General features: G+C 34.3%; 1 protein-coding gene across 12 annotated transcripts in view; it reads left to right on the forward strand.

Annotated features, from left to right (window-relative positions):
• The window catches only part of LOC141458557 (uncharacterized), a 121,217-nt gene that overhangs the window by 16,411 nt on the left and 87,402 nt on the right, over positions 1-17,404 (forward strand). For 11 of the 12 annotated variants that reach the window (XM_074136698.1, XM_074136692.1, XM_074136695.1 and 8 more), the window contains exon 3: positions 12,388-12,619. In XM_074136698.1, the coding sequence (XP_073992799.1) occupies positions 12,388-12,619 (232 nt within the window). The remainder of the gene's footprint in view (positions 1-12,387; positions 12,620-17,404) is intronic. The other variant, XM_074136693.1, reaches the window with a different exon arrangement.

Consider the following 17,404-nt stretch of genomic DNA (forward strand, 5'->3'; position numbering starts at 1 on the left):
ATGCACATAAGTTGCATTGTTGGTCAGGATTAAATCTATGTGAAACCTTATCAAGGAAGATTCTGCAGTACTTGTTTCCAAATAACCTCAATTGGCTGGCTACCCTTAATTTGTTTATATGGCAATGAAAAAAGAAATAAGATTCTCCGAGTCCTAAAGTACTGATATTTCGAAAAACTGGATTATATGGTGATGTGACCGCCTTGGTTACGTCTTTACAGATAAGGTTATTTTTAAAAGATTCCAATAGGTTGGGGTGATAAGAGGATAAGAGGTTGGGATCTTGAGATTTCCATATATTATCAGCTCCTATTTCAAGTAAATATAACCTAAGTTCATGGCACCAATTAAAGGGGATCTTTCGATTATCTTGGAGTTCCAACATTTTACTGTAACAAATTTTCGGAAGTCGATCATTCGGCATCAATAGAAGTTTGAGCCACCATCCTAATAAATATTTAAAAATTCTTAATTTGAGATGAACTCTTCCAGTCTCTAAACGAACGTAGAAATCGGGTGTTGATCGCGGGAGATGTAAAAGAGATTTCAGAAATTTTATTTGTGCCCGTTCGACTACCTCTGCGTATGGTGTGGCCCAGACCTCGGAGCCATATATTAAAACACTTGCGACCAAGCTATCGAACAAGAGTCTTGGACTGCCAAGTATCACTCTTTACCGAACTGAGAATATTTAGAACCAGAGGGACAGATAGGGAACTTTTAGAGACAAAGTGCGTTGCAGAGCGAGCAAATTTACCAGATGACGAGAAAGGGATTCCTAAATACGTAAATGTCTTACTGGTATTTACTGGTGAGCCTTCGAAATAGAGTTTTTTAACATTTGCTAATTTTACACTTTTTTTAAAAGGTACGATTACGGTTTTTTCCTTATTAACTTTTAGACCATTTTCAGAGCAATAATTTTCTAAAATTCGAAGTTTCCTTTGAATATCATGCCAAGAGGAACCTATGAAAGCAAGGTCGTCGGCATAAAAAAGCGTGAGCAAATCCCGAGAAGCATCAATACTGACCCCTTGAGCACCATTGATATTGAAGTAATCTACTAAATCTGCAATAAAAATATTAAATAACAAAGGGCTCAATATTTCACCTTGCAGTACGCCCGTTGTGACGTCAATCTCCTCAGAGCGTCCCATATTCCCCTCGATAAACATCTTCGCGTAATTATAAATTTGTTTAATGACTCTGATGGCTTTCGTGCTCATACCTGTTTTAAACAGTTTCAGCCAGAGAAGACCATGCGGAACAGAGTCGAAGGCGCGCCTGAAGTCAACAAAAACAACATAAAGTTGCCTTTTATTTATTCTCAGTTGTAAATTTATCAGAGAGGATAATGTAAATGTAGCGTCAACACAGCCGCGTCCAGATCTGAATCCACACTGCTCTTCGGGTATGATACCGCTAACCTCAGCCCATTTCGATAATCTACTTTGCAACATCTGAGTTAATAATTTAGTTAGCGTATTTATAAGAGCGATGCCACGGTAATTTAATGGATCCTTAGGGTTCCCCTTCTTGTGTATCATTTTCATTTTTAGCACACTCCACGATGATGGAATTTTTTCTTCTAACCAAATTTTATTTAACATATTAAGAAGATAGTGAATCCAGTTATCAGGGAGCCATTTAAAGGCTTCATTTGGGATATTATCAGGGCCGGGAGTTTTATTAAGTTTAGAAAAAGCTATAGTTTCTAGGAGTTCATCTAGTGAAAATTCCACATCAATTAACAAATCAAAAGTGCTAATAAAATATTCATCAGTAATCTCCAAAGGAGGGAAAACGGTGGAATAAAAAACCAACCAATCATTAATATTTATTTCATTAATTTTCTGTTTTTGGTATTTGTATCTAGGTACGACTAGCCAGAAGTCTTTAGGATTGCGTGTATTTCTAAATGAGAATTGAATATCGGCTGCATATCTAGATTTAGCCAGTTTTATTAAACGATTATATTCTTTTTTGGCCTCTAAATATAATTTAGTTAAATCCGGAGTGAAATTATTTTTTCTTACATATCTTGATTAATTTATTAACTTTCTTTTTTGACTCGTAGCATTCTTTAGTGTACCAATATTTTTTGAAATTATTAGTATGACGTGATTTCGGAATAGTACAGAGAATATCTGAGGAAATTAGCGATTCAGTTATGGAGTTTATGAAATTATTAGATAGATTATTAACATCGTCGCTCATATAATAGATATTATGAGAGGAAGATAAATGTGACGTATATTCTTCCTATTTAGCTTTATCATCCCTTTTCAATATTATTTTAGAGTCCATTCCGTAATTTGTTTGAAGTTGGGATGAACCCAGAGAAAATTTAACTTGGCACAATGAATGGTCTGATGTTGGAATATGTATTATCTCAAAGTTAAAGACTTATGACAAACATAGTGTATTTACCCAAACTAAGTCAATAACACTGTTGCCATTTTGGGAAATATAGGTATATTGGGCCGGGGAATCGCTGGGTGAACGACCGTTCAGCACTAAAAGACCTATTTCTTCCATTAACTGTACCAATTGGATACCTCTTTTATTTAATTTCATATCTAAGGACGATCTATAAGAATTAAACATGGTATTTTCAAAAATTTCTTCATCAATTAAATTTAAATCAGCAATCCTAGCATTGAAATCGCCGCCTATTATAATGTTAACATCGCCATAAATTGTTAATCAATCATTGAGTTTATCTTTAAACATATTTAATATAATATTATCATTTAAATCTGGTTTCAGATAAATTATGCCAATAATAAATTGATATTGTTCAATACTTACAAATAAAAATATCCAGTAACTAGTTTTATTAATAATATTTATTGAATTGGAATATTTAGAATGAATGAACATCAACAAGCCGCCACTAGCTCTTCCCACAGAATGAACCTTGACCGCCTCACATAGATATACTGAATAATCTTTCAAATATGTTGGTGCTTTAAATTCACTTCTATGTTCCCATGTTTCACACAGACAAATAACATCGTTTTCAGTAGCAGTTTAACTTCCTCGTTACTTAAATTAAATAAAGAATTGATTCCATTTACATTCCAAAAAGCAAATTTAATACTATCAAACAAAAAATTTTTATCTTCTAATGTTTCATTTTTAAAACTAAATTCAAATGATTTCTCTCTAATGTTAAGTAAACATTAAAGAGATAGTTTTTTTACCAGTAAATTCTTCTGAGTTTGCGCCGAGGTCCAAATCTACACTTTTGGTTTTGGAAGATTTTTGGGATGAGGTCGTAAAAAAAGATCCATAGTACCATGAGGTACCTTCCTCTTTTTGAGTTTACTTGAGGTTGATGCTTGCGATGTAGATGAAAAGTCAGAATCAGGGTAACCATATTCGACATCGTCTTCAGACAGCAATACATTACTCACATCTTTCTTAGTAGCTTTAAATAGTTTATCAAAATCTTCCAGGCTTTTAATTAACTTAATTTGACTATTATCAGAAATACAAATTTTTACGTTATTGTTGTTGAACCAAACGTAATTAATCTTCCCCTGGCTTTGGTATATTTTTGCCTCTTTAAATAGTCTATTATTGAATGGAGACATAAGCTCATTAATGTAAATCGGTTGGCCTCCAGATTCGCCATCTAACAGATCCAACTTTAAGTTATTTTTCTTCAATTTTTTCTGCCTAACAATATCTTTCTTATAGAGATTTGAAGTAAGCTTGACTATTATAGGAGGGGAAAAGGCTGTTTTCACATTTTTCTTAGGGAGAATGCGATAACAATCAAAGATAAATTCTTCTCTAAGCGTAAGATCAATTGCAGTAAAAATTTTATTGATAAGAACCAGTAAATTCTCCTGCAGAGAGTAAGGAACATTATAAATGATAATACCATTATATCTGGTATGTTGAACATTTTCTTGAAGTGAGTGGGACAGTTGTTGGCAATCATTTTTTAATTGAGAAGTTATACGTTTCATGTTATTATTGGCCAACACACATGAGTCTAGTTTTAAAGTAAAATTAGCTATATCGGTTTTAATTGAACGTAATTCTGTATGTATTGATTCCATCTTATTCATAAGTAAACTAACTAGATCATTTCCCCCACCACTATTTGACTCTGTTCCCCCACTCATTATTTTATCCATATCAGTAGACATACCTTATTGTTTAAATATAACAGCTTTTCTTCTTATTTTTCTTATTTATTTCTTCCGCTATTAGACAGTAATAAAATACACCAACACCATGGATTTATACCAATGTTAAGGATTATATTGACAAGTTCACCTCAAAAAACTCACTTTAAAAACATAAAACTTCAGGTAAAAACATAAAAATTAACAGAGCGAACAAAGCATATGTGTACGTGACCAAGTCTTGGACTCAACCCGTTTAGAAACAATCAAAATTAGTAGTACAAGCACAATTGCTTATAGCAAGTTTTGATTGAACCTGCTGCTATCAAATACAGTTTCGAATTGCTGTATAAAAACTAAGTGAATGCTTGAGGGATCCTAACTTTGTTTTATTGCTACCGGAAGGACCAATATATGAAGCTGAGGAAAGTGCAGAACGTATCTAGGAGGGTTAGCTTTAAAAGTAAAATAAAATTAAGAATTGTTGAATTTAAAAACTTTCGAAAGACGACAACTCAACTTAGAATTAGCAGTATATTTTACGTAGATAAATCGCATCAAATTACGCCGTGTTCTACCACCTCGGTTTGAAATTTCTCCCAAGAAATAGATCAAGGTTCTAGATCATATTTTCACTTCCTTATTCGGGGTGTTCATTTTAAGACGACTCAAATGCATTTCATGATTTATCGGTTCTTCTGAGCAAAAAATGGTTGAAAAATTTGTTGCCCTCTGCTTTCAAAATTTGTGATTTGCCTTTGGATTCCTGACGCGCGTCCAAAAGTGAGGGTTTGCAGTTGACGCCCATTTTCATCTACACAGTTTTAAAGTGCATAAAAAGTTATGGAAGAAACCGTTGTTTTGGAGGGTTCCTCTCGTATTTAATTTGTTTTCAGGTGTCGCAATTGTTAATTACTTCGGTGATTGTATCTGTCGTACGGGGCCAATAATATTTTCTTTTTAATTTTGTATATATGTCATTTATTCCTCCATGGCATGTTTTACCGAGGTGATGGTTTTTAATTAACTCTACTTGGTCTTCTTTTTCCTCAACATCTATATTAATTTTAAAATATCTTTTAATACGGATTGAGGGGTATGTAGTTATTACTATATCTTTAAATATTTGGAATACATCATCTAATATATTGTTCATTACTACAGCTTGATTAGAGCAATAAACGCCGTATGTGGTGTTGGGCTTTAAGAATTCTAAACAATGTTTGGTGAGTGTCTCTTTATGTGGCCTTGTTACTTGCCATATTAATCTGCTTCGATAGCCGAAGTATGTTTTTCTTTTACTGTTGGCAGGATTGCCAATGTTGAATGGATTTGGTGTTTTTCTATGTTGACATATTTCTTATTATCTAGGATTATAATTATTTGATTCGGGACAATATCTGGAGTAATTTCTCCGGAGGGAATTTCTTCATTTGTAAGGACGTTATTCTCTTTTGGGGAATAGGATTCATTTGATTCATCTAATTCATTTAGGGTTTTTGATACAAGTTCATCTAGGTCTATAGGGTCTGAAGGTATAAGCCTTCCTTCTGGGGGATTGATTTCATCCAATATCTTGGAGATTTCTTCTTCTTTTGGGGATTCTAATGGTTCTGCTAATGTTTCCTCAATATATGGGGACTCTAAAGGGTCAAAGGGATCGATATCATCTAGGTTTTCATTTGGATCTAATAAGGGTACGCCATCTAGGGAGTCTTCACTACTATCGTTCAGGATGATATTTAAAGGAACAGGATTTCTTGATGGCACGTCGGCTACATAATTGGTTTTTCCGTCTATGTGCTTTATTTCAAAGTCATATACCAAACAGTTTTTGTGAATCAATTATTTTTCCACTGTCCAAGAAAGGGGATGTAGGAGAAATTAGTAGTTACCGTGGAATAGCATTCACAGATTGCATAGCTAAATTATTCTCGGGTTTATTAAAACTGTCCGGTAGGACAGTTGTATAAGGGTTGACCATCAAAAACTGCACGAAAAAGTGTAACGTTGAAAAACACCCAACTTTGACAATTTTTTTCTATTTTTCTATAAAAGATAAAATTCCCAAATTTTCTTTATAATATAGGGCAAATCCTCCTTTATAACTGTAATTTTTTTGCAACCACCCAGATCTAATAGGTTTCGAGAAAAAAGTTGCCGAAAATGAGCAAAAACGGCTTTTTCAAAAAATGTTCTTGTTCTTGTTCTTCTTCTTCTTGTTGTTGTTGTTGTTGTTCTTGTTACCTTTTTGTAAACAACGTAGCGCCTAAACGCGTGAACCGATTTTCATGAATGAGGTGTCATTCGATTCGGAATTTTATGTAGATGTGCCTTTTGGGGGTCTCGGCCCTGTACATCGAATGGGAGAGGAGTTAGCCCCCTTTATGTAAGGCCCCCTCCAAAATTATTATACTAATTACTCTGTAAATCTTGGCCCGATTTTGATAAAATTTGGTAGGATGATAGGGTTAGGGCTCCCCTACCTAACAATAAAGCGACGATCTGCTCTTACACTTGTTAAGGGGAAGTATAGCAATCGTTTCAAATTATCGACACGTGAACCGATTTTCATGAATGAAGTGTCATTCGAATCGAAATTTTGTACAGATTTGTACTTTAAAAGTCTCGACGCTATGCCTCATAAGGAGGGGAGTTCGCCCCACCCAAATAAGGCCCTTTCTAAAACTATTATTACCAATATTTCTACAAAGCTTAGTCCGATTTTGATAAAATTTAGCACGAAGAAGTGATTAAAGCTCCTCTATGTGGCTGTGAAGTGCCATCATGCTCTTACACCTACTAAGAGGAAGTAGAATAGAATAGAATAGAATAGAAAAGAAATTTATTATTATTAGTACTGCAATCGTTAAAATTATCAATGAGTGAACCGATTTACATCAATGAATTGTCGTTCGATTCAAAATCTTTGCCTTTTAGGGAGAAGTACTGTAATCGCAGTTTATTTTTCTTGCTCCTCTTAAAAGGAAGTACTGAAATCGCAGTTTAATTTTGCTATTTACGTACAAATACCTTCCTATTTTATTCAAAACGCTTTCTCAAAAAAATGGTTATTGAGGATGGTTTGGGGACCGCAACTATAATCATTCTTTAAAAAGATCTCTCCAGTGGTAGTTACGGTTCCGATTTAACACCTTATCAGGTTATAATGATAGAATAGCTTATTCCAAATTTTAAAAAATCTGTAAAGCAGACGTAACTTTGCAAATAGACAAAAAGGAAAATCTATCCAAAAGGTACAAAAATCTCCTTAACAAAAAGTTACAGTTTTAAAAGTTAAGTATAAGGGTTGATTAAACGCCAAAAGGTACACAAATCAGCAGTTCCCAACATTTCATTAATACTTCATTGATATAATTTAAGTAATTTTACTGCATTAACTTTTCCTTCACATTTTTTAGAATTTATTAGATGTCACAGACCCTTATGCTGGCCAGTTCATTCATAATATTTTTTTATTATAATTATGATAAAATGAGTGATGAATTATTCTGAGTAGTCACATATACATGCATGTTAAAGTAGAAAAAAACAAAGTTAGAGTCGGCCACTTTTTAAATTTCAATCACGGAGGATTCAAAACAATATTTCAGTCTTAAATTCGTCTTACCGAAATATTCGTGAGCACAAATAACATACATTTAATAACAAGTAGATTATTCAACAATATTTACTCATTTCTCAATTGTAATTTAATTTAGTCCCCCTAATTTTACTTATGGTAAAATACTGGAATAATTAGCTGTCCTAAAAATATGCATATCTTTATTTTCTTTATTTTATATTACATATATATAACATTGTGGGAAGAACACCTAGATTGAGAATGTAATTGAAGAAAACTATATTATTTGCGATAAAGCCAGATTATTTATTACTTATTATTACAAACGTTTGACTACAACATAAAATAACAATTACTTTAATCGAAGAATGAACTTAAACCAATGATTTTTATTTAAAAATAAAAATAAATGCATAAAATCATTGATGTAAAAAAAGTTTATGAATTTTTTAGCCTCTTATTTTTTTTATATTTTTTATAACGTTTTCTTTTTCACCTGTGATTAATAGTTTGATTATTATAGATAAATAGATATTACAGTCAATCTAAGTTAAATGGTGTGCTACTTGAGTAAATATTTTGTAGACGAAAATGGCCAGCATAAGGGTCTGTGACATCTAATAAATTCTAAAAAATGTGAAGGAAAAGTTAATGCAGTAAAATTACTTAAATTATATCAATGAAGTATTAATGAAATGTTGGGAACTGCTGATTTGTGTACCTTTTGGCGTTTAATCAACCCTTATACTTAACTTTTAAAACTGTACGTTTTTGTTAAGGAGATTATTATTAAGACTGGAACGTTGGATATCTGAGAATAATGTAATTAATGAATACCAAGCGGGCTTCAGAAAAGGGTATTCAACGATTGATAACATATTTAATTTGGTGAATGTTATCGGACTGCAAACCCATTTAAAACGTCACAAAACATATATTTTTTTTATCGATTTTAAGGCAGCATTTGACTCTCCGGATAGGAACTCAATTTTTTACAAATTATTTCAGTTAGGAGCATCAAATAAATTTATTGAAGCCATTCGAGGGTTGAATAGGTTTACAGAATCCGCAGTATGGACAAAAAATGGGCTTACAGAGTCGTTTGAAACAGTGGTTGGGTTAAAACAGGGTTGTTTACTCTCTCCCAGTTTATTTTCAATTTTCATGAATGATTTTCATGATAATATTGGTGGAGGAAATTATTTTGGAGGAGTAAACATACGATGTCTTATGTACGCCGACGACATTGTGTTGCTGGCGCCGGATCCCCATGTACTGCAAATGATGATAAACAATGTATCACGCTATTGTAGGCTTTGGAATTTAACAGTTAATAAAGAGAAATCTAAAGTGATGGTGTTTGGGCGAGGAGGTAGGCGTGCGAAAAATGAAAAATGGAAGATGGATGGTAAGCCCTTGGAAATTGTTAATTATTATAGTTATTTAGTGATTGGTTTTACCCCTCGTATCAATTTGAAAAAACACTTTTTAGAGAAGTCTCTTACAGTAATATTGTTAATAAAAACGAGATTCCAATTTCAAAGAAAATGGTTATCTTTAATGCTTGTGTACGCTCAATAATATGTTATGCGGCCCAAGTATGGGGGAGCCATAGTTTTGAAGAAATCGAAAAATTAAACCTATTCTTCATGAAAAAATTGTTTTCGCTGCCATTCAATTCAACCAGATATATTTTGTACTTGGAAACAAATTTTAGTCGATTTTTTTCTATACGCTGAATTTACATTTTAATTATATTAGGAAGGTTTTGCTGATGCCAGATTCAAGGCTGCCTAAAATTTAGGCAAAGCAAATTATTGAGAAAAAAATATTGTGGCACAAAGATAATTTAGACTTTTGTAATAAAATGGGTTTGCAGTTGGATTATCTGTCCGGGGATATGTATGAAAATATGTTAGAAGCTTTAAAAAAAGATTTTAGAAAAGAAATGATATGTAATAATAATAATAATGTCCCAAAAGTTCATTCACAACAAAATAAATAAATGGAAAAGTGATTACTACTAATTACTTAGTAGTACTACTAAGTAAAACTCTTTATATAACCCCCCACTACTTACTTCCCGTATTGTGTGCGCTGTACCTTGCATTATTAATGAAAATATGGATATGGACTTTACAATGGAAGATTTAAAATATGTGTTATGTAATCTAAAGGTGAATAAAGCTCCCGGAATGGACCGTATACCTAGCGAGTTTTTTAAAAATGCCCCGGAAATCTTTTTATCTCAACTTTTAGGTGAATATAATAAAATTTATAAACAGGGTAAGGCCCCTTTCTACTAAATTTGTCAATGCCATAAACGACCTGTTAGAGGATACAAAAAGTTCAGTCTGGTGTAAAGATGGTCTGACAAATTCTTTTGAAATTAACATGGGCGTTAGACAGGGGTGTCCATTAAGCCCTTTGCTATTTTCATTATACCTAAATGACTTGGAGGAGTTTTTGGATGAGGACGGTATCTGGGTTAATAATGTTCAGTTTAAACTCCTTGCTTATGCTGATGACTTGGTCTTGCTCTCGACCACTCCCGAGGGTCTCCAAAGAATGATCAACTCTTTGGAAAATTATTGTTTCCGTTGGAATCTAAAAATAAATTTATCGAAGTCAAAGATAATGGTATTTAGTAAAGGTGGTAGGCGTGCCAAATCTGCGAAATGGTGGTTAGCCGGTCAACAGATCGATATTGTAAATCAATATAAATATCTTGGTATAACGCTAACACCTACCCTGATATTGAAGAACCATTTTGAAGAAAGAATAATGAAGGCGAAAGCGGGATTAAACAGTATTTGGAAAAGCTTTATATTAAATAATGATATACCATACACATCGAAATTGTATAATTCAGTGTCTCGGTCTACAATGTGTTACGGTGCACAGATTTGGGGATGGAGGGACTATGAGGCTGTGAACAAGTTGCACCGTTATTTTCTTAAGAAATTGTTTCGTTTACCTCAATACACCCCCACCTCTACACACTTCAACTCCATTTCAATTACATCTGTAAACTATCTACTCTTCCTGACAATAGGTACCCAAAAATTCTTGCTTGTGAAATAATAAAAAGAAATCTTTCCTGGTTCAGTAGTTTAAAAACTTTAATTACAAATTATGATGTAGCAGCTGATTTAACAAATTTAAATTTAACAACAATTAAAAATTGGAAAATACAGTTTAAAAAAATCAAACTTAATTTGACTGAAAACAAAATGTTAGGCTTCATTAATGATGCTAGGAATTCAAAATCACAAAGAATTAAAACTGTCCGGTAGGACAGTTGTATAAGGGTTGATCGTCAAAAAGTGCATAGTATACTGAATTATGATTTGACGACGAATAGCTACATAAATGATTCTTTCTCTCTTAATGAAATGATGTGGATTATTAAAGCTAGAGGAGATCCATTCTGTCCAAATGCAAACCCGTTCAGGGAACCAATAAATGAATTCTGCCTATTATGTAATATGTTTGTGACTGTGGGTCTGTACCACTTCCTTGCAGAGTGTCCCAGATTGGGTGTGGGTCGTCAAAAATATTTCTTAAAGGAAAGCCTTACTAAACAGGAAATGATAAATTTTCTAAATGGATGCAATAAGTGGACTCCATTAATTAATTTCTGTAAATATGCTTGTGGGTATCTACTTCAATAATTATCTTTTAAATTTTTTTTTGGAATTTTGCAAATTGCCTACATACTACCTAAATGAAAATATGTAGGTACATAACTTTCTGTTAGGATTTAGATTTTTAAATAAACCTTTTTGGAAATAAATTAATTAAAATAAAAATCATCTATAAGAATAATTAAAAGTTTTCTTGGCATACGAAAAGAAATAAATAAATAAATGAAGAATATTTGTAATAAAAGAGTATTTTCTGTTTTAAGTATTTTGATAAAAAGTTCGTTTTAGTTATTATTTTATGCTGTCTATAATTTATATTTACACTTTGGAACTTGACAACAACCCCGCTGATGGTTTCGACCAAGTGTATGTCTTTTATTTTATTTTTATTTCGTTACTTTTCCTTTCTTTTGTATTTTGCTAAATAAAAGACTATAATAATAATAGTTACTACTAATTCTTTCTTCGAGCTGACCAGCCTCTCCTCCGCAAGCCTCTTTCGGGAATTTCCTGTGGTGTTCCTCGCTGGAAGGAATTGAGGAGTAAAGCGATCACCCAATTCTTGCCAAGGTACTCAGCTCGCTCTCTCCAACTCAACTTCGCTCTTGTCTAGCCCAAAACTCGACTTGACTCTGATGTGGCCACACTCGACTCGTCTCTGCTGTCGCCAAAACTGAGCTGTCTTTTTTTTTTTTTGTAGTTTTTTCTATTTTTCTTATCCAGGTGACTCTTTTCTAACACTCAATATCATATCGTTCAAATTATTTTTAAAAAAAGAAAAAACTCACTAAATTAAACTTCCTACAAAATAAATGAAACAATCTTTAGAATTCCTAATATTTTGCAAAACAAAATTAAAATCCTCTGAACCCCAGGTAGCCCCTCTTTAAACAGTTGCAAGACCTCGGACAACCTCTATTCCGCCATTTTTCTTACCCTTAAGTAATATACTAATATGAAACTAGTAACAAAATTTAGGATTAATATTTACATTTAATTTTTTTTATTGCAGAGGAAGGAATGGTCATAACAGTTCCACTTCGATATCCTATAACATCAATGATAGAGAATGTTCTCAGATCAACAGTCCCTAGAAATAAACAACTGCTGTTGGCTAGAGTAGATACTGTAACGGTTACAATGACCAACAAAGATTCAGTTGAATTTAATCAAACGTATCCTTTCATGACTATGTATGACAAAGAAACAATACATTGCCAAAAGAATTTTTTGTTTGAAAATTGGTACGTCTCAAACTGTTTTTCATCAATATTTTTATTTAAGAAGACAAGATCTTGTGTTGAAGCTTCATAAATCTGCTACGTTTTATCTTTTGAATTTATGCATGGTTAAGTTTTGAGAGTTTTTATCGTTACCTTGTGTCTTTAGCGACAGAAATACGAATAACGGTTATCAAGATTGTGGAATCTATAACTTCTCTGTTTTGAGATTGTATATTCTTTCACTCTACTCTCGATATGCTGTAGGTTTCTGATATTTTTGAACTGGATCTTGAAACTTTGACATATGACACTTCCTCAGAACTAATAAGTTGTCGTTACTAAATATGAACAAAAAACTAATTACCAGAGAACTTCTACATCAATGCAAGATAGTTTGTGATAATTGACATACAGCTAAGTTCGTCCTCAAGCTTGCCTTTTTTGGTCGTTAAACTAGGAAACGTAGGAGATCTGGTACCAAGTGAGACACCTTAGATAGCCTTCTGGGCCTGACATTCTACAGCCTCAAGAGCATGCCTTGAATCCGCTGACAACCAATCAAGAGATTTTATTTTGGTTATTATTTCTCGTGAGAATGTCTCTTATATGCCTTATTGAAATCAGTAAAGCAGCTCCTTGACTTGAGCTCGTTCAGCAACAGAGCCTGGCTCTTCAGATGATTTCTCAAGAAACAGTTATCCATACAAAAGTATGCAAAAGTGGCCATCAGCTTCACTCCACTCTCACTTCTGTCTTTGGTTGATGTCGTATAGTAGATTAGACAATGGATAGACATCCAGGCTTCCACGCATTTATTAATACTTGGAAAGCCCATTCGAAGCTGTATTTAGGAAAGCAGACATTTCGGTAGCTGAGCGGTTGGAGGCACGGTTTTCAAAGTTAAAAAGTATTGCGTTACCGGATTCGATTCGTGGTTTAGGTCTTGGATTTAATGCTGCACGGGAATCGAGACAAATGTCGGTCTCAATCTCGGTACCGAGACCGAGATCGAGACAAGACCGAAACGAGATTTGAGGGACTGAGATCGAGACATTATTCGAGAAATCTCGGTCTCGTCTCGGTTTTTCAAATATTAATTTTTACCTACAAAATTATAAAATTGTGTTCTTTATTAATAAATAATCATTACGGGTATTGAATTAATTATTAAATATTAAATTAATTATTTAATACGATTTTATTAAACAGGGTGACCAGAGTTATATGCAAAAATGGTTTGTTATTAATAAGCTTTTCAAAAATTATTAGGGGAGGGATTAGCTATGTGGTTAGCGTACTCGATTCCCACGCGGAGGTTTCGGGTTCGAATCCAGCTGCTAACCCTTAGATTTTCTCTTCCTAGGAGCTTCTTACAGCTCACTGATGGACAGTGTTGTCTGTGACGAGAGAACACTGTCCGGAGGCCGGCAGTGCCCTGAAAAAAGTTCCGAGCGCTAATAACCTCAGCTGTTGATGCGCTAAAAGAAAAATAATAAAAATAAACTCCAATATCTCGAGATACAGCATCCAACTTTTTTTTTCAAATGGAACATTATATTTTTTTTTGTATACTTTTGTAGAGAGAACAAAACTGTAATTCTTAATATCTATGTGTTCGGACTAGAGCCTTGGTTGTATGTATGTGCCTCTGCGCTGATTGTAAATAGAAAATCATTTTGTTTGTCCAATCTCTGAGTATTTCTGAATGTTGGCGTCCCCCACCCATTTAACCAGCTCTACCATTTTAATTTATATTACCATCCTCCTCCCCTCAAGATTTTCCAAACCTAATAACGTTCAATTAATATTTATTTGTTCGGACTAGAGCCTCGGTTGTATGTATGTGCCTCTGCGCTGATTGTAAGTAGAAAATCACTTTGTTTGTCCAATCTCTGAGTATTTCTGAATGTTGGTGGCGTCCCCCACCCATTTAACCAGCTCTACCATTTTAATTTATATTACCATCCTCCTCCCCTCAAGATTTTCCAAACCTAATAACGTTCAATTAATATCTATGTGTTCGGACTAGAGCCTCGGTTGTATGTATGTGCCTCTGCGCTGATTGTAAATAGAAAATCATTTTGTTTGTCCAATCTCTGAGTATTTCTGAATGTTGGCGTCCCCCACCCCTTTAACCAGCTCTACCATTTTAATTTATATTACCATCCTCCTTCCCTCAAGATTTTCCAAACCTAATAACGTTCAATTAATATTTATGTGTTCGGACTAGAGCCTCGGTTGTATGTATGTGCCTCTGCGCTGATTGTAAATAGAAAATCATTTTGTTTGTCCAATCTCTGAGTATTTCTGAATGTTGGTGGCGTCCCCCACCCATTTAACCAGCTCTACCATTTTAATTTATATTACCATCCTCCTTCTCTCAAGATTTTCCAAACCTAATAACGTTCAATTAATATCTATGTGTTCGGACTAGAGCCTCGGTTGTATGTATGTGCCTCTGCGCTGATTGTAAATAGAAAATCATTTTGTTTGTCCAATCTCTGAGTATTTCTGAATGTTGGTGGCGTCCCCCACCCATTTAACCAGCTCTACCATTTTAATTTATATTACCATCCTCCTTCTCTCAAGATTTTCCAAACCTAATAACGTTCAATTAATATTTATGTGTTCGGACTAGAGCCTCGGTGCCTCTGCGCTGATTGTAAATAGAAAATCATTTTGTTTGTCCAATCTCTGAGTATTTCTGAATGTTGGTGGCGTCCCCCACCCATTTAACCAGCTCTACCATTTTAATTTATATTACCATCCTCCTCCCCTCAAGATTTTCCAAACCTAATAACGTTCAATTAATATTTATGTGTTCGGACTAGAGCCTCGGTTGTATGTATGTGCCTCTGCGCTGATTGTAAGTAGAAAATCACTTTGTTTGTCCAATCTCTGAGTATTTCTGAATGTTGGTGGCGTCCCCCACCCATTTAACCAGCTCTACCATTTTAATTTATATTACCATCCTCCTCCCCTCAAGATTTTCCAAACCTAATAACGTTCAATTAATATCTATGTGTTCGGACTAGAGCCTCGGTTGTATGTATGTGCCTCTGCGCTGATTGTAAATAGAAAATCATTTTGTTTGTCCAATCTCTGAGTATTTCTGAATGTTGGCGTCCCCCACCCCTTTAACCAGCTCTACCATTTTAATTTATATTACCATCCTCCTTCCCTCAAGATTTTCCAAACCTAATAACGTTCAATTAATATCTATGTGTTCGGACTAGAGCCTCGGTTGTATGTATGTGCCTCTGCGCTGATTGTAAATAGAAAATCATTTTGTTTGTCCAATCTCTGAGTATTTCTGAATGTTGGCGTCCCCCACCCCTTTAACCAGCTCTACCATTTTAATTTATATTACCATCCTCCTCCCCTCAAGATTTTCCAAACCTAATAACGTTCAATTAATATTTATGTGTTCGGACTAGAGCCTCGGTTGTATGTATGTGCCTCTGCGCTGATTGTAAGTAGAAAATCATTTTGTTTGTCCAATCTCTGAGTATTTCTGAATGTTGGTGGCGTCCCCCACCCATTTAACCAGCTCTACCATTTTAATTTATATTACCATCCTCCTTCTCTCAAGATTTTCCAAACCTAATAACGTTCAATTAATATTTATGTGTTCGGACTAGAGCCTCGGTTGTATGTATGTGCCTCTGCGCTGATTGTAAGTAGAAAATCATTTTGTTTGTCCAATCTCTGAGTATTTCTGAATGTTGGTGGCGTCCCCCACCCCTTTAACCAGCTCTACCATTTTAATTTATATTACCATCCTCCTTCCCTCAAGATTTTCCAAACCTAATAACGTTCAATTAATATCTATGTGTTCGGACTAGAGCCTCGGTTGTATGTATGTGCCTCTGCGCTGATTGTAAATAGAAAATCATTTTGTTTGTCCAATCTCTGAGTATTTCTGAATGTTGGCGTCCCCCACCCCTTTAACCAGCTCTACCATTTTAATTTATATTACCATCCTCCTTCTCTCAAGATTTTCCAAACCTAATAACGTTCAATTAATATCTATGTGTTCGGACTAGAGCCTCGGTTGTATGTATGTGCCTCTGCGCTGATTGTAAATAGAAAATCATTTTGTTTGTCCAATCTCTGAGTATTTCTGAATGTTGGCGTCCCCCACCCCTTTAACCAGCTCTACCATTTTAATTTATATTACCATCCTCCTTCTCTCAAGATTTTCCAAACCTAATAACGTTCAATTAATATCTATGTGTTCGGACTAGAGCCTCGGTTGTATGTATGTGCCTCTGCGCTGATTGTAAGTAGAAAATCATTTTGTTTGTCCAATCTCTGAGTATTTCTGAATGTTGGTGGCGTCCCCCACCCATTTAACCAGCTCTACCATTTTAATTTATATTACCATCCTCCTCCCCTCAAGATTTTCCAAACCTAATAACGTTCAATTAATATCTATGTGTTCGGACTAGAGCCTCGGTTGTATGTATGTGCCTCTGCGCTGATTGTAAGTAGAAAATCATTTTGTTTGTCCAATCTCTGAGTATTTCTGAATGTTGGCGTCCCCCACCCATTTAACCAGCTCTACCATTTTAATTTATATTACCATCCTCCTCCCCTCAAGATTTTCCAAACCTAATAACGTTCAATTAATATTTATGTGTTCGGACTAGAGCCTCGGTTGTATGTATGTGCCTCTGCGCTGATTGTAAATAGAAAATCATTTTGTTTGTCCAATCTCTGAGTATTTCTGAATGTTGGCGTCCCCCACCCCTTTAACCAGCTCTACCATTTTAATTTATATTACCATCCTCCTCCCCTCAAGAT

The sequence above is a fragment of the Rhodnius prolixus genome, unplaced genomic scaffold, assembly GCF_049639745.1.
Source record: "Rhodnius prolixus isolate KJV_2025 unplaced genomic scaffold, Rpr scaffold_5, whole genome shotgun sequence".
NCBI classification, from domain to species: domain Eukaryota; kingdom Metazoa; phylum Arthropoda; class Insecta; order Hemiptera; family Reduviidae; genus Rhodnius; species Rhodnius prolixus.